This window comes from Amblyomma americanum, chromosome 1 (assembly GCF_052857255.1).
Source record: "Amblyomma americanum isolate KBUSLIRL-KWMA chromosome 1, ASM5285725v1, whole genome shotgun sequence".
NCBI lineage: Eukaryota > Metazoa > Arthropoda > Arachnida > Ixodida > Ixodidae > Amblyomma > Amblyomma americanum.
In genome coordinates, this window is record NC_135497.1 from 503,798,054 (window position 1) to 503,816,678 (window position 18,625).

The 18,625-nt window shown below is 45.9% G+C and overlaps 1 protein-coding gene across 1 annotated transcript; it reads left to right on the forward strand.

The window, feature by feature from the left end:
* The first annotated feature begins 222 nt into the window (after positions 1–222).
* On the forward strand, positions 223–17,416 carry LOC144128111 (uncharacterized). Its single transcript, XM_077661193.1, has 7 exons — positions 223–745; positions 6,643–6,689; positions 8,014–8,140; positions 9,847–9,908; positions 11,064–11,211; positions 14,431–14,596; positions 16,851–17,416. The coding sequence occupies exons 1-7, from the start codon at positions 223–225 to the stop codon at positions 17,326–17,328; spliced, it is 1,551 nt and encodes a 516-aa protein (XP_077517319.1). The 3' UTR covers positions 17,329–17,416.
* Positions 17,417–18,625: the final 1,209 nt, after the last annotated feature.

Below are 18,625 nucleotides of genomic sequence, written 5' to 3' on the forward strand. Positions count from 1 at the left end.
GCGCGGGAGAGCGAGGGCGCGCTGAACACAAATCAACGGAGCTTCCTTGTAGCGTGCATTAAATCTGCCTGGATCTGCCGTGGGAACCGCAATCTTCAAGCATCTCGCGCACTTCATAAGAGGCGAATCCATAATTTAGATTCTCGAACTTGCCCTCAACCTGGAGGGAGCTTTTGACAACTTGTCCCATGCAAGTATGTTGCATAGTCTGAACAAGACTAGATGTGGCCGAAAGATATTCGGCTACATAAATATTTTCTATCAAACCGCACGACGACCATCAGGGTAGGGGAGGAGAAGTCGGACACTGTCGAGCTCGGCGATAGGGGAACCCTTCAGGGATCGGTCTTGTCGCCCCTGCTCTTCAATCTGGCCCTCCTGCCCCTGCCCGATCTACTCAATCAAATCGAAAGCGTGGACCACTCGTTCTACACCGGCGATATTACGGTGTGGACGATCCAAGCCGGGTCCGATGCCTGGACGGAGAAGGCCTTACAGAGGGCGGCAACGACCGTGCACGAGTATGCAAAGTCGTCGGGACTGAGCTGCTCTCCCCAGCAATCAGAGCTGGTCATGATTCAACCGGGAAAATTGAAGGAGCTGCCGCCGATCATGATCATCACCATCGACGGAACGGTCATCAAGCCAACACAGCAGATTAGGGTTCTCGGCCTACTACATCAGATCGACAGGAAGGCACATGCCGCCATCACAAGGATCAAGACTAGAACCGAACGGATACTTAGTATGCTTCGGAGGGTATTACCTAAATACCTTGACCAGGCGTATCTCGAAAAGGCCTCATCGTTTATCCTTGGGAACAGCGTCGAGCATAATACAGGTTCCTTATGCCACCAGCGCGCAGTGAATAACGGAAGAACCAAAAGCATTGCAGGTAGTGTGTTCGCAGTTTTTATTTTTTTGTTCAGCTTTTGGTGACTAGGTTGCGCAAGTCGATGCTGACTGCGACTCCACAGGAGGGCAGTTGACAGAAAAATCGCTTGAATGAATCGAAGGGCGGGTACACGCTTGTCCTCTCAACTACCTTAGTCTCTGTCCTCACCTGTGTTTTCAAAATTCGGTATGCTATAACAACCAGGACAAGCAACAAATTTAAAAGCGCCGAGGTGGGGCCGAGATACGGTATGCCTAGGATGATGCAGCTGAGACAGCCGCGCTGTCTGATGCAGCTGATGCAGCCGAGGATGATGCCGCCGAGACACAGCCGCGCGCTGATTTTTTGTGGCCACCGCGGCTCACTGAAGTATTCAGCATTTTGCTGAAGTGTGGTTTAGCATCAAGAATTTTAAAAATTCATCAACACTTTCGGGAGTGCTGCAGTAAAAACTCGAGATGAGTTCCCCCAACTCAAGCAGCCTTAATGTCATGAAAACTTTTGATGATGATGATGATGCTGTAATGACGATGAGTTCCACAGGCGTAATTGCTGAAAACTGCGCCGCCCGCTATAAAAGGAGCACTTCGTCGTCTTCGGACTGGGCGGCTAACAAAGAAGCGAAATGGGCAGTTGTGACAATTTTTAGGCATTTATTCGAGAATTAGAGTTCCCGATAAAGTTACGTGTAATGTTCACGATCAGGCTAACGTAAATGTATATCTTTTTGTCCGTCACATCGTGAAGGTTGAATGCTCAAAAACTATAAAACCTTTTCCTCGTGCGAGCACGGTCCTTTACATTCAGGTGCGCTTTGTAGCCCTCGCGATTTTGATATTGATAGACAGGGCTCTTCGGGAGGCACCTTGATTTGGAGTACACTTAATCTTCACTTTAAGGCAATGACGCGTTAGCATTATAGGGTTCCTACATCGGCCTGGGGTCCTCTTTGCATTTCACATTGCAGACACGGACAGTGTCAAACAAATACAAAGCCGCCCTTTAACCAAGTCAAGTGAAGCCGCCTGATCGTCTAATTTCCCTCTGCAATGTAGATCACAAATTTTTTGCAAAGCTTATTTGCAATCGGCTGCATCTAGCTGTCGCTATGACATAATAGGTATGCATCAGGTCTGCGGTATCAGTGGCCGCAGCATTCAAACCCTTATTCTTATTGCATGTTCAGTTTTGAAGACAGTATCGGATGAGACCTGACAAGTAACTTTAATTATAATCTTGAACTCGTTTGCTTCAGTAATACTAACAGCGCAACTACCCCTGTTTTCTCCCTTGCGCAATGTTAAATTATTATTTTATCTGATGCAGATGATGTCGCCTTCAAGCCATTGCATTTGACTGAACCGTTTGGTGAGGTATCAGGTGCGGCTCTTAATTTAAATAAATCCAAAGAGTTTTGGTTCAGTCATTGGGGGTGCAACGCCAGGCCTTTTTGGGGACATAACCTGGGACTGTGGGACCCTTCACTACCTATGGGTTTGTTTTCAACAAATGCGCAAAAGTGAAGCCTACTGCAGATAGTCTGGATAATCATGAAGATATTCTCCATGAGGCGACAATGTCAGGCTTGGATGGGTAGGGACATCACAGTGTGTGCTCGCGCTCGAGTCGGGAGCAATTTGTTTTGCACAGAACTTGCCTATGTGCTACAGGTTCTCCACTGTTTTAGGAAGAAAGTGGAGGTGATGCACAGAATAACTGCTACATTCGTCGGCGTTCCCTATGAGAACCCATGCATCGAACTAACATATTTCTTTCTATAAACCCTGGTACAATAGTCCTTGTTCACTTATTCCTGCATCAGCTTGTTTCGCGTTTTTTTTTTAATTTTCAAATCGGCAAACCTGCCTTTTTTAGTAGCTGTGCTTATCAGGCGTCCCTATGTTGATTTGCCTTTTCTATTGGCACCGATTGGACGAACTCGTGAGGGGCCTTTATAAAGATACCTTAAGGAAGTTAGACAACTCAATTTCCTCACTGTGCGCATTTCTTTAGTCTACTTGTATATCCTCTCATGAAGGCAGATTATTCAGGCATTTACAGAGTATTTGTGTCCTGTACCGTTGTATCAGCAACCTTTTCTGGAGTTTCTTGACGCCCGTGTTTTAGAACGTGTTTGCGAATGTGCATTAATTCTGGTGTAAAAATATTCTTTAAACAGAACACATGCTGCCTAGGAAGGCATGACTTCATGCAAAGGAGATGCTTGCGCCATGGACGGTGAATTGCTGCCTGTGCAATGCACCAGAGGCATTTGGCCATTGTTTTATCCTGTGCATTGATGCTATGTTTTTCTGGGACATATTACAAATAACAATTAAGAAGGACGTCGACATCACAGCATACAGTGTCCGTTTTTGCCTATGTAGAAAAACTGTGTTGTGCCATGTGATCTCATTATTTTGCTAGGACCGTTTAGTCGTAGGAAAGGCAGCTTGATGGACCGCCGCACCGAATCACCATGGTCTCCGAAATCTTTGTTTCGTGAGCAGTGCACTTTGGTGCGGGGAGTATTGCTACCCTGGAGGAGCCGCCTAGCTGGCTCCCCTTTCTGGATGCATGTATATGCCTCCCAGATTTTTTATGTTTTGGAAGGTGGGGTCGTGCAGGTGTATTGTGGCCTGATGTTTTGGGGCGCAAGCATGATTAGACTTTTGTTTTCGGATCTATTTCCATGCAATAAAGAAAAAAAAGTGCCTCATTGGCTTAGCAACAACATGTCTGATTTGCGAACCAAGGGTCGCAGGTTTGATTACCATATAATTACCCAATTGTTTTTTTTAAATGTGCAGTCCTACTCGTCCTAATGATGCTTGAGTAATGGTGCGACCTTATGATCACCTTTATCAAATTTTTTATTCGTCGGACATGCGGAAAAGTGAGAATCTTCCTTTGTTCTCTCCCTTTCTACCTCTTCCTCCTTTCTCCTTCCCACGTGTAGGGTGGCATACCGTGCGCTGCCTAGTTTACTTCCCTGCCTTTCTCTTTCTTTATTCGTTTTAAATCCAGCGGCCCCTTCTTCGCGGACTTCTCGACCAATCCGGATTTTCTGAACCCGTCACCGCCAACTACAAGGCAGGGTTCTCCACTAATCTAGCGTCTTAACGTTACAGATTTAAAAGAAGATAGGAGTCGGTCGCAGCCCGCGCATGTTTATTGGAATGTCGAAACTCGCGGGGCAGCCCAGCGGTTGATAAATATAGCGCCGTAGCAGCAAGCCCTCTGACGTAATGTCATGTGAAGGCTTCGTATTGAAATCAGGGATTAAACCAATGCCATTGAGAACCACAAACCCGCATGACGCATTGAACTTCCGTAGGGCGAGGAGTTGCATCCTCCAAGAACTCTCCTCCTCGTCGCTACTAGCAAATCGGTGTCAGAACCGAATAGTGCGGCTGACGAAACGCTCTCCTCCTGGTACTCCAGGCCGCAGCCCTTGTGTGGTTGCATCGCATGCGCGTAAGGAGGCCTGCAGCCCATCGTTTCTGAGTTATTTTCCCATGAGGAACTCGCGTTATGTTTTTAATGAACGCATTTAGTGCTCGTCGCCAGATTTATTGAGCCGGCTATTGTCAAAGGAGGAACTTTAGTCAGCTTGTTTTTGAAACATATAACCCGATAATCGCTGATTGCTTTGCGTTGTCTATGAAGGGGCTAAAAAAGCAAGAGGTAATAGCAAAACGCTTGTTTTCAAACCCCATAATCGTTGACTTAGTCTACATAGTAATCTTACACATATTGTTAACGATCATATAGATCATCACCGTCAGCGTAATCATTGTCAGTACTATTGCGGAAGGTCACTATAATCTCTGACTGCTAGCCAAAAACACTGGTCCCGCAGCTTGTATCATCCGCCACACGTGCTGCAACGCAGCGCCTCCTTCTCCTATCTTCTATCTATCTTCTCCTCTTTTGTACATTTTTTGACCTTCCTTCTCTCTATTCTACGTGGCGTGACGGTCAGATCAGCGTTTAGATTCATGCATTTTGTATTATTGGGTCGAAAAAAAAACAGGATAGAACAGGCTCACTTGCTTGGCTGGCTGCAAAACAAAAATTGTCAATATTATGTGACGTGACATCCTTAATTCCTGTGTACTTCATATACTTGAGCTGATCAATAGGAAGATGTGCTTGTAACAACAGCGGTCACGATATTCCATGTTTTCAGGCAAGGTGGATGTAATAGAGGACTAACCATAAACTCGGTTATAATGCGCAACAGAGCCTAATATCTATTCATAAACCTATATTTTCTAGCACATCGACTCCAAGGAGATGCCAGCAATGAAAGCATCAAAAGAAAGGCACTCTTCATCGCCGGCGATGCGTATAGGGCACTCTCGCAAGGCATAAAAAATCTGCGCTTGAGCACCAATGAGCATGGTGCCCTCCCGGAATACTGTGGTAATTGTTAGCAGCTATATAGTATTATCGGTAATGGACACTGAAAGCTCGAGTTGTGTGCGCGCAGTTACTTCTTTGGGCATCTTTACTAGAATTGCTGTGTTTTGAGGCGAAGACTGGGCCTCCAGCACAAGCAGCATATAACCACTCGCACAGAGAAACAAAAGCTGGTAGCCATGAGTTTACGCCCACTGCTTTTCAAGCGCAATGCTTTTCACTGCCTCAGTACAGCAAAAGTTTTAGAAAAGTATGTCTAGACACCGTTTGTTTCGTGAAGGATTGTCCGTGGTTCGTGGCGGCTAGTGGGCTTGTGCAGTATTGAGCTAATCTTCAGGCGTATCTGTGTTAAGCCGACGAATCCCCAACTGGATCCCCAAATTTATCACTGGCAAAAACTCAAAATAAACCTATTAGTCTTTGTTGTAAAGATCTCCTATCAGCTAATAAATGACAAAACGCATAGGTCCCCCATTCGCTTCATTCAGTTTTTATACAGCGCTTGCCATCAGCTCAAGTAAAGCGTAACCTCAAACTTTGCACAATAAAATCATTCGTTTTGCTTTTTCTATGAACGCTTAGGGAGTAGAATATTTTCATTTTAAAAGATAGGTAATGAAAAGATCCTTCAGAATATTATCAAGGAAATTTTTATATTTTATTTTTTGTGCCTATTTTAACGTGGCCTTCCCCTTTACATTGTGTAAGCAGGTCTTTTACCGTTATTCAAAGGCTTGCTGTGATGGCAGATGTGAACAATTTCTTTCTGTTCTGTACCCTTCCTTCCTGGACGCGGTTAAAATGTCTGCAGCATTGTGTAAAAAATAATTCACAGCGACCCCTAATCACATAGTGTTGATAATGTGATGGCGTTAGGTGATGCCTCTATCGGCAGTGGCGTAATTTCTAGTGTAGTGACGTCACTTCTGTCCAGCCAATGCCAACATCCGGCCCGGTGACACCACTTTTACACAGCTAGTCAGCGAACTTTAAGACCGAGGGCGCATTTTTTTAGGCTTCTAAATTTATCGCATAAAAATGGCCTCAGGAAGGCATGCTTTAGCAGCTAAGAAATCCTGCCCTAACGTCCGCGATATAGGAATGACAGATATAGCTCCGTAATGTTGCAACGACCTCGGCCCATCAACAGATGGTGGTGCGCTTGACGCGTTCATAACACGAGGGGCCGAATTTTGTCATTAGAGCTGATAAATTCACGGGTGTGATTAGTGCAAACAGCTTCGTGTAAGCATCTGACATTTAGAATTTGCGTCTGCGATTTTTACCACACCTTATTCATGTCCTTATGCATTTCGTCCAAGGTGTTGCCAGTAGACAAGATGAAGCCAAGGCCGTCGAGCCCAATGAGGTGAGGACAACATTTCGTCTTCACACTCTCTTTACCTTGAAGTGCGTTGCATGGTTAACCTTATGGCCTCGACTGGTGGTTAAAGCTTAATAAAGTTTCTTTTATATTAGATTTATATCGGTTTAACGTCTCAAGGAGGCTGAGGAAATGAGGGACGCCGTAGTAAAGCGCTCCAGAAATTTCGACCACCTGGGATTTTTTTCATGCGCTGACATCGCACAGTACACGAGCATCTACAATTGCGCCTCTAAATAAATTCCACCTCCGCGGCCGGGATCAAACTCACGTCTTTCGGGTCATCCGCCGATACGCCATATCTACTGAGCCACCGCGGCGCTCGCTTAAAAAATTGTGTGGGTCAAACCCATTCCATCAGATCTGAAGACGTCCAGTTTGAACTTCAATATGTTGCACAAAAATTTCGGCGGATGGGTGTTTTGAGCTTCAACATCTTATTTAAGGCGGTAAGCTCGCCATGACAAGTCCCACGATCTCTCGTGAGCGTTCGGCTGGCGTAACGAAAGCGTCGCAGCGGCATATCCAACGCCGTGTTTGCTGCTGCGCCTGCAGATTCTGCGCGCGAATATTCAATGCCTTTAGCCTCTTTTCGACCGTCAGTCTGACTGGTGAGGCAGCAACCGTCTTTATATAAACCGGAGTTCCGGCCTGCGTATTTATGCGCATCGTAAAGTCGTGCAAAAATGAAATGTGCCGGTCGACATTGCGGACGACAGAAGAGACGACGTTCACTACCGGATGTTCGCGAGTAAACTAAGTGACATAAAATATAGTTTTGCTAGCTACAGAGATCGCTTCTAAGCGGTTATGGCGGCGATGTTCGCGGTCGGCACGAAACGAGCGTGATAAATTATTAACTGGCGCTATTATAGTCAATTTCCTCGTTATTTTTAAGTTTACCCTCTAGTGCATAACTGTAATTAGCATGGCTTAGTGCGGCCTAGCCGCATCGAATATTTGTATTCTGTAGAGACTCGCGAATATCCGAAATATTCAGATCGCTGATCGCATTTCCTTGTATTCGAGTCGCTTTGCGATTCATGTGGTACATCTTCAAAATAGTTCGAGACCATTCGTCAGCGCCCTTACGTTTTCATGTAGTTTCGAACATTTGGCACCAAGTTCGAACAGAGACGCCATTTTTGATTTTTTTCCGAAGACAGTTTTCAAAAAAAATTATTTATACCCATAAAATCTAGACAAAAGCACATTTGAACGAAAAACCGTTTATGACCGCATTTTTTCTTTTATATAATGTAAGACTTCACTATAACAATCAGTATATCCGCATGTCACCTGACCGCAGGAGACTCAGAGCGGACGCCCGCCTGCGCCCGAATATATCCTTCTGGAACAGTGGGAGGCTCATGGAAGCGGCGGCCCGTATTTTCCCGAAAACTCGGCATCTTGTGAGGAGCAGCGGGACGAAAAACGTAAGTTTACGATTCGCGATTGATACAAGACAGCAACACAGGCCTGCATGAATAAGTGCATATAGTTATTGATACAGCAGTAATGAAAGGAAAGAATATACAAAGGTCTCAACAGCTGATTGCCTCGCTAATATATAATACGTAATAAGGATGCAGTGTTCGTTCTTTCCGCTCACGCTTCAGTTGTGGAAAAGGATCAAGGATGTCGTCTGTGACGTAGTCACGTCGGAAGGAATTCCCTCCCCATGTAGCGGCGACTGCGCATCACGGGACCAACGTTCCTAACCGCTGCCCCGATGAAACACACTTTAGTAGTGTGGGTGGGGTCGGGGGCGGGATGCCCGCTTCTCTCTGGAAAGCGGCGGAAGGTTCCTTTCAGCATTGAGAACGGTTCCCGTACGTGGCTAGAACGTTATGATATCTGCGGCAGACGTTTTCGGGGTGCATGTTTTTGAAAAAAATAATCACTTTTTTGTAGCAACAATTGCCACTCATTCCACTCGTATCAGCAGATGGAGCTTGTACTATCGGCCACAAAAGGTGCAGGTTACGGGTGGCGGCTATGCGGCAAAATATTATTTGGATCTAGCGACGTACGCTAATCGCGTGAAATGTCTGAAGGTGCAAAGAAACGATCACGCGTCATTATCTAATACTGGGCAGCAGAGTCGTGCAGCGGCGCAACAGTAATTTTGTAGCGAGAGCTACACTACGCTACCCAGTCGAGCATTTCGCCATGATCCGGTGAAGCCAACAGTGCGCATGCGTGAAACTGGAGAGGAGCAGGAATGGCGCGGCGCATGACGTCAGAGTCGCCGCCGCCGCTGCGCCAGCAGCCCAGCCCGCCCGACAAAGCCCGCGGGCGCCGCGCGTGAATGCGCATGCGCACAACCGGAGAAGGGCAGCTGGTGCGAGACGCATGACGTCAGAGCTCTGCTGCCACCACGGCCGCGCGTAGGGTCGTGTGGATGCGGCTGTGTGCATAAACGCTCAGGTGATACGACTCGGTGTGGTGATTTCAATAGGGAACAAGGTCCTCTTAGTCGATATTATAAAGGAAAAGTTTGATTTTATTTAGCAAGCGATCCTGGCATTCTGACTACACAATGAAGAAGTACCGTTGACCTTGAGTATCTGAGAGAAACCAACCAGTCTAAATACTGTGTAAGCAGTATTGAGACAACTGCGCGTTACTTTACCGATCATAGGCAATGTTTATATCTGCCAAAAGAATGAATAAATAAACAGTGTGTTTAACCGAATACTCCTAAATTTCTTAACATTCAGTCACAACAACAAGCTAGACAGCATGCGTAACAAAGGTGAACTGCAGCTCTGGCTACATATATCCTGCCATAGCTGAGATAAGCCTCTGCTATTTGTTTTTTCTGAGAACATGCATGCCGAAAGCTCTTGTGGCCACTTTTCCCAAAACATTCCAATCATGTCTTTGGGTCAGGTGCCTTAACCAATGTATTATTTTCCTCAGACACGCATCCTGTAAGTTTTCACTTTCTATTGTGAATTTCGGGGTTTTCAAGATGCATGTATATTTGCCACCGCTTCAGGGCTGCAATAGTGTGATTTTAACAGCATTTTTAGAGAGATCTGGCCTTTTTAATGCCACGATAAGTAATTTATCAACAAAGCTGCTACCCTTTCAAAAGTTAGGCATCTAAAAATATGCCTGAAATCCTTTTTTCCAGCTTTCGACGGACGAGAAATTGTCGCGCGTGCTGACGCAGCATTGGACGACGTAATGAGGGAGGTAAGTGAACCATACACGGACATTTACGAAACATTTTATAGAGTGCTTTGACAGGTGCTCTCTATTTCTAAAAGGCGCAATCATGGCCCAGAATGAACTGACCAAGCAATAGAGCACTGGCACCGCAAGGCGGAAGACGGCGTCGGTTAATTGAAGGAGTATATGCTGCCAAATATCAATGCAATGACATTAATGTTTAGGTAAGGAGCGGAATCCGCCATAGATGTCATTATATCTGTTGTTTAACCAAGAGTGGTCGGGTGACCTTGTGACGTTATCGCAAAGGGACCACCATGTTTTGAGCACAGCTATCTGCAGCTAGCAATTCGAATAAGGCGGTTGGTGCACCGAGAATTTCAAAGAAGCTGATGCAAACACGCACAGATGTTGCAGCAGAAACAGTGTTAAATGTGCAATTTAATCTTATCGCATTCCCCTTTCATGGTGGCTTCAGCGTCCCCATAGTTTCCTTTTTTCCTTTATTTTAACTGGCAAAACTGTCGCGCGCAATTACTGAATCTAGCTCTCCTGGCAGAGTTCGATATTGCTATATTGCGGATTCGTGACTGCTATGCTTGACTGCAAGATAGACACCCCTGTCAAGCGCAGCGAAATGTTTCCTATCAAAACCTTTACCGTGTAAGAATCGAAAGATGGCTGGTAGATGGCTGACATCACAAAACAACGAAGAGAGAGGTAGAAATGCATGTGCCTTCTTCCTTCAAGTATTTCCGCTATGAAATCAAATGTGAATTATCCACTAACCTGTTTTATAAATCTTCTCTGTCACCCGTAGAACCTGCGCATATCACGCTACAAGCACGAAGCGCTTTCTGAAGCAGGGCAAACCATTTAAGATCTTGGAACTTCATTGACCTTAAATGCAGAGGCAGCAACTCTAATTGCCAAAAAAATTGCGCGAAAATGACGGAACTAAAAGAGGATCAAAGATGGACACACCTCTCTCTTCTTGTACCATCATATTTGGCAGTTTTTTTTGGCAATCACTTTGAATAGAGCAGCCCATCATGATGTCTAACAGCAAATCTTAAACTACGCTGCTCCATAATCCTTCAGCACCAGCGATCACCTTCCCTGATCTCTAGAAAGCAAACATTACTTCTTGCCAATATTGTCCATGCACGTTTATTGTAGGCAATCGAAGCCTTTGGTGAGACTCTCAGAAAAAGTCTGCCTTGGAGTTCCCCCGATGCGCTTCCGGACCACTGGGAGGCTCCTGGGAGCGGCGATCCGAATCTGCCCGAAGAACCATCCTCTCGGGAAGTGCAGCACGACGAGAACCGTGAGTGTGCGATTCGCGATTGACATGAGACTTGAACAGAGGCTTGCATAGAGGAGTGGATATAGTTATTGACACCGCAGTATTTAGATTAAAGAATATGCAAAGGCCGCTAGCTGCTTAGTTCGCTCATCTATGATATGTAATGAGGAACCAGTATTCGTTATTTTCGCGCACTCCTTTGCTGATGAAGGTGTAAAGAATGTCCCTAGTGACGTACACACGTCGGAGGGAATGCCTTCCCTCTGCAGCGGCGACCGCGCATCACGTGACCGACGTTCCTCAACACACTTTAATGGTGTGGACGGGGTCAGGGCGGATGATCGTTTCTCTCTGCAAAGCGACGGAATCTAGATTTCAGTATGATGAATGTTTCTGGTACATGGATAGAACATTTTGATATCGTCGGCAGACGTTTAAGGGATGCATGCATCTGTTCGAAAAAAAACAGTATTTCTTGCATGCCTTGTAGCTTCTCTGGCTCGTGCCAGCGGATGTAGCAAGTAATATTGGCCACAAAAAGGTTACAGTTTACGGGATGCAGCTATGCGGGAAAATGTATTTGGATCTAGCGACGGACGCTAATCACGTGAAATGTCTTAAAGTGTGTGCAAACGATCACGCGTTATTAGCTGTTACAGGACGGCTGGGTCACGGGGTGGCGCAACAATATTTTTATTTTCCGACAAAGCGCATGCTGAAAACTTTTGAGGCCGGCAGTATATACGTGTCCCCGCAACTTCAAACATGTGTTTGGGTTACGCGCCTTCACCAAAGTTTTATTTTCCTCGGACCCGCATCCAGTTAAATTTCGACTTCAGTAGTGAATTTCTGGTTTTTCGAGCTGCATATTTATTTGCGGCTGCTTCATTCTTTCAATAGTGTGATTGTAACAGTATTTCTTTAGTGGATCTGGGCTTTTTACTGTCACGATAAGTCATTCACCAACACAACAGCTACGCTTGCGATTTTTAGCCTTCTTCTAAACCCAGAGTCCGCAGTACCTGTATGACTGCTGAGATTTACACCGACTCAAACGATTTCTCGTAATAAATAAAGGCTTTATATACGTGCTTGTTGTATTCTGCGCATTTTTATTTCACCTGATTGATAGTTTGAAACTGAAATATTGGGGTGTATCCTTTAGAAAAGCCTGCCTGATCGTTTGGTTGATTGAAGTCTAAGGTGTTCCCGACTTTATTAGTGATTACCTTAGTAAATATCTTGCAGGCAACGGATAGTAAGCTGATCGGCCTGTAATTTTACAAGTCCTTGTGCTCTCATTTTTGATGATTTAAGATAAAACTTGCTTCTGGTACGGTCGAGGTCATAAGACATTGCGTATACGGGGTGGCTAGTTTTTCTAGCATGATCTCTCCTCCGGTCGTCAGCAGATCTGCTGTCACCTGATCCTCCCCACCTGCCTTTTCCTTTCCCATTGCTCTTTAGGCTTTCTTTACTTCCTCTCTCGTCACTGGCAGGATGACGCAGTGGTGTGGGATACTGTCTCTCTCATTGATGTTTCGGATTTCATTGCCTACTGTACCGATTTTTATAGAACTGTTTTGCGTATCCATGTTGCTAATGTCATTGCCCTCCTGTTCTCTTTCATTCTTTATTTATTTTTTCTCACTATACAGTGAAAAACGAGCCAAGGGAAAAGCCGTTCAAGCATGGCTTGAGTTGTCTTTGGCCCAACTTATCAAGCAGTGGCAGCAGCGAGAAACGCACAAAAAGCAATGTCCTAGGACGCAGCTAGCTCTGTCAGTATAAAGCAAAACGTAAAGCAATGAAAATGAAACCATAGTTAGTGGTACAAACATTCAACTTATCAAAATAAACTTCATCACATGGCACGAATTGAGCGCTGATCATATGCTACACAAAATAATAAAGATTCAGCGTATGAACATGGCAATGATTTCAGAAAGCTGCAGTTTATTAATGTCGATACCTTGAATTATATAGTCAATCAACATACGTGGTAACAGATCATGCAGCATTTGTCGACGGTAATTAGTCCGGCAGGTAGATAATTTCCAAAATGGGGCAGACGTGGTAGAGTATACTGAATCGGCTAAGCGTTGTCAGGCAATGTCGGTAAGGGTATGGATTCTATGCTTTTGACTAATATAATAGTCTCGTGATAACCTAAACTTGTACAGCTCGCTAACTCGAGTATATTGAACTCTTGAAGAGGTGAGAGATAGATTGCAGGTATAGTACGTTAGCAATAATGCGTTTCCTCTTAACCACTTTTAGGCTGCCGCCATTCTTTAGAGCATGCGCGATTGTCCCCATATTGAGCTTCGTTATGCCGGTAACCGTGCGCTTGTTTATTAACTTCGCTAGCTCTGCTAGTTATATTCTGTCTGTAGGGTTAGTTCCCCTCATGGTTTGACGTTTCTTAATCAGACCTTTTGTCTCATGAGATAGCTTGCCGGTATCCTGTCGAACCGTCCTACCGCCTGTTTTTACTGTGCACTGCGCAACGACATCTGTCAATTTATACATCATTGTATGCAAATTAAGATCGCCATCCTGAGTTAAACTGAATATTGGTTTTGCAGCGATATCCTCAATTACTCTATTCTACCTCTTACTGCTAACTCGTTAATGAACTTCTTCACTATCTTCTTCCTTTCTGTCTTCAAGTCTAAGCTAATTAGATTATGGCATATTATGAACAATTTCAATGTCAGCATAGATGGCGGACCTTTCTGTGCAAGGATATCTGGGCGAAAGTTGAAGGAAAGGTGACACATTGCCAAATAAGCAGGGAGATTAAACTGTGGATAAAATTGCATGGGTGCTTGTTTTTTATGTATATATGTTTAGTGTATGAAAATGACATTAGCATTGTGAGAGAACTCTTCTGGTGCTTGTAGACCGATGCGAATCTAGTCAATAGCACTTCCAGAAAAGGTACCGTCTTTTTAAATTTAAGGTTTATATTACCTATTCACCGATCTGTGTGGACTAGTACCATTGCGCTGCCTTGGTTTTGCGAATGAGAAAAATAATTAATATGACCTACTAATCTATTACTATCACAAGGAAACTACCATGCACCTAATTGATACAAATAAACTAATGTGAAAAAGTGCTACTGCTGGCCCGTTCCTCTCTGCCACGGTACACATAAAGAACACTGAATTATCTGGGCAGTTCTTCACTCCACATGTGCTCATTCGCTCCTCCCACTGCTCGGTTCTTTTTCAGAGGACATCAATATCATTCCTTTGCACAGCCTGTTTCTCGCCTGTGAGAAGTGCGGCGACCTCTTCACTAAGCAGTACAACATGGAAATGCATACCCGGTGGAAACACTGGAATAGCATGGAGGGAATCCACAACTGCACGCACTGCTCCTACACGAGCACTCGCAAGTAGGTCTTACAGTGCCGTTCCTTGCTTGACGCCATCGTGACTAGTGAACTGGAGAGATGTCCTTTTGGTGATGAGGAATCTTTTGAAGCCATAAATATTTTTAAAAAGCAGAAATCGTGAAGTTGCCTAAATAGTACGCAATAAATGCTTGAATGCCACGATTTAAGAACAGAACACGACGCAGTCACCAGCAAGACTAGTAGCAGTAGCGTACTCGAAAGTGTCCCTTCGCGCTTTTTTGCAGGCTTCGTATTCATTTCCCATCAGGAAACACTGCCCGCTTTTTCCAGTAAGCCAACGATTACAGTCTAAACGAGCCTGACGGTCGCACTGATAGCGTGCGTTGTATTCGATGTTCGTTGAAAGTGAACTCCTCCTATTACACCCAAATTTTAAAATCAGAGAAACAATACTTATGTTTGAAAAATTGAGTTAGGGAGTAATGGGCGTCTCATACTTGAAAAGCCTTATTAAGGCCCTATAGCTTTTCCAAGCTATCCACGGTGGTCATTATTCACCCCGCCGAGAACCTTGCCGGCAACAAACTGCTTTAGGGACGTTACATAACTAATTAAGGTAAGCGTTCAAGGCAGGTGTAAATACGACTCCACGTCGTGGTCTTCATAATGTTCCTGAAAGTCTGGGAGTGCTCGTACTTTACTTACAATGCTTTATCGTTCGTGGTTCAGTGATGTCGGCGTTAACGAAGTCACCCGTTCCGGCCAGCTGCCCAATAACGACACGTTGCCACAAACAGCACGTGCGTCACAGTCGTCTGCCATGGCTGGGTCCATGCGGCCCTGAAGCTAGCGCAAGAAGGCGCAGAACGTGTTAACTGCAGAGCCTGCCTGGGCGTTGTCTACATCCGGTGGCAGCGCAGATTGTGAAGAGCAGATTGGGCTGGTGACACTTGCCACGTGATCTGCTGGGCAAGCCAGGCATGACAAGTGATTGCTACTCAAACTTCTCTAATCGCTACCTTTATTTGATCGCCGACCACGCTCTAATCTCACTTGCACTTTAGAGGTTTGCCCAGCTGGCACACCCTTATCCAGTGATCACCGTTGTATGCCTTAACCCGTCGGCACGCCTCGCGGGCGAGTTTGCGTAGTTTTAGTGCTGCCTTTTGTTACTTTTCAAGGTCCCGATGTTCTCTTCAGAGCAACGTAACCAGGGCCGGGTGGCATTATTCGCCATCTGCGGTAGCGGGAAGTGCGAGTTTTATATACAGCTGCCGAGTCCACGGCGAATCTTTGTTCGACCTAACCGAGTTGCACGGCGGCAGTCGTTCGTTATATCTGAGACGCAGTGCCACTCCTCTTACACACACTTTTACGGTAGCGGCACCTTATTTCGTAATAAGCGAGTGTTCGTTATAACCGCGGCCGTTGTTTGCTGCCTCCGCAGTGTAGAAATCGGCACTGTGATGCCGCTGCTGCGATGTCAGAATTGAGCGAATCTCCCGTGTAGGAAATGGCCCGGCAGGTGCTTTTGGTAGCGGCCTCTCTCGAGGACTGGCGCAAGTTGACGAGCCGCCCACCACTTCTGGTCGCCTCGTGGCCTGCGCCTCATAAGCGCTGAACTTTATGGATGCAAAGAATTGAGTGTGACTTTGCGCGTGCTTGTTTCAATACTTTCAGAGCTGAACTGAGCAGTGGTACCTCAGACGCTCCTCAATAAGCCTGATTATCAAGCATTACTGTTAAGTCGCTCACATTACAACCGAAGTATGGGTCAACCGAGGTTTCCTTAGCGAGGACATAGGAAGGAAACGTCAACAGGGGAGGAAATGAAGTTAGCGTGAGACGTTCGCTCATGTGGAAGAGATGCGTCAGAAGCAGGAAAAGATGCGACTAACACCAGCGGCAGGAATATAGATTTAAGGTGCGATCGTCACTGGCAAAATCATAACCTTGAAAGAGATGTGCTCACATAACTTGACACCTTTAGCCTACTGTGTCCCGCGTTTTCCTTTGCGAAGTTCCGGAAGACAGCCCACCACTGGTGAGCGCGCGCTGATTGCTCCTGATGCTGCATGCGCACGCGCAGTTGCCGGAAACCTGGTGCCTCCTGGCGCTGTCAGGGTGATGTGCGAATGTGTACTGGCTGCGCGGGCTCCAGGTACTACGGAACGGTACCGGTAACGGTAACATGGTACATGCTATGCTAAAGGTGTCTACTAAAGGAGGCATCCGGAGAAAATATTCGTAGTCGTGTGGTGATTCTCCTTATCCTTACCCTTCATGTACGCAGGGTTGATATCATCAGGCATGAGCGTACCCACGTTGACAGGCGAGAGTCCGTGTGCCATTTGTGTCAGAAGAGGTTCTCCCGGCCGGACAATCTCAAGCTTCACATGATGATCCATAGTGGTGATAAGCCCTACGAGTGCGGCCAGTGTAGCAAGAGGTTCAGGCAACGCGTCCATGCAAGGAGGCACGAGCAGGTCATACACTCCCGCCGGTACCCGCTGACCTGCCCGCGGTGCGGGGCTGGTGCCGAGGACGTCACGAAGCTCAGGCGCCACACCTGCAAGCCGCTGGGCACGACGGAGGGTAAAGAAGGATTCAAGCGGGGACGAGGACGGCCACGCTTAATGGCCGACGGAACTGCGCCAAAGGTACGACCGCGAAACACAGTGGAGGGTACGCAGCTGCAAGTAGGAGTGAAGCGGGGCCGAGGTAGACCACGTAAAGTAAAAGCGCAAGACGCGTCAGCGCCGGCACCGTAGAAGCTTACGGGAGTTGCACTACCCCAGCAAGCAGTGAAACCAGGTCAAGGTCGACCACGTAAAGAGGCAGCACAAGATGCGTCGGCGATGTAGCGAGATGTAGCGCGATGCAGGGTTCTGTACTGAATAAATAACTTTTTTTACATACACTTTACGTATCCATGCCTCAAATGAAAAGCAAAACGAAGTCAAACTGTAATGGAAAAGACGAAGGGGTAAACAACGCCCCGGAATGTGATATCACACGATGTGAGCTTGTCTTGACAATGAAGGGAAGGTTATATGTGTAGCCTTCCAGGGACTCCGGAACTTGGTTTTGAGTTGGGGGAGGCAAGACATCGAGCTTATTTTGATGTTTATTTGATGCCCAGTTGCACACATTTTTAATAATTTTCATTTTTCAATGTTCAAAGGTTGATGCAAACTTTAAGGATGTGGTTATGACACTCCAGCAGTCAGGAATAGAGATAAAAAGGCTTCAAAAGAAACCGTTTAAAGGTCTGACTCGCGCCCACTAAGAACTAAATGACTCGACTGCGCCGATACGCACAAGCATGCTCGGCGGGCAATGAACTGAATGCTTGAATTTTTTTAAGCGCTCAATTTAAACAAGGCAACGAACCTTCGTGATAAAGCACCAAAGCCAACTACAACAATCTGGGAAAATGTGGAAGGATTCGCACATAGCCAATATCAATGGAGATAAGTCTGATCGCATCTGGTGTCAAAAACAAAATGATAAAGCCGTGTGCCAGTGGTTCTGAGTGCGAACGCACAAACAGGGCAAATGTTCACTGCAATATAAAATGAAGTGGAAAGGGACGTTTTATAGACGAGAAGGATTACGCACAAGGAGTGATCAGTCGCTTTTGAAGTTTGTGCATAATTTCTTTAAATTCTGCTAATTTTGATAATGTACACGCTGCAGGCAGTCTACTTTTGTTCGGACATGACTGCTTTAAGTTATTTATATTCGAAATTTCCACAACTGGCTACTAAACCAAATAGTTCAGCCCCGCTGTGCTTTGCATGAAAAGATTCCTAGAACTGAAGTGTTTCAATTGTAAGAAATCAGATCAAAGTGAAAGAAATTGGAGCCAGGGGGCAGGCGGGCACTGCCTGTTGTAGAAAAGTGTTGGGGGTGACTGCCCCTCTTGACCCCCCTGTTTGGGGTCCCTGGTGGCTGCATTATTTTGTCACGCCGTCAAATAATTCCGCCATCGGGCGGTTCGCCCGGCCGCCTGGCCCATTTCTGCTCTTTTATGCTCGATAGCTACAGCCCGTCGATGGGGTAGCT

Bases quoted from the DNA above. Each gene is read 5' to 3' on its own strand.
- LOC144128111 (XM_077661193.1), top strand. From the start codon at position 223: ATGTGGCCGAAAGATATTCGGCTACATAAATATTTTCTATCAAACCGC. The intron at 8,141-9,846 runs GTAAGTTTACGA...CCTTTTTTCCAG, and splicing joins GGAGCAGCGGGACGAAAAAC to CTTTCGACGGACGAGAAATT. The intron at 9,909-11,063 runs GTAAGTGAACCA...CGTTTATTGTAG, and splicing joins TGGACGACGTAATGAGGGAG to GCAATCGAAGCCTTTGGTGA.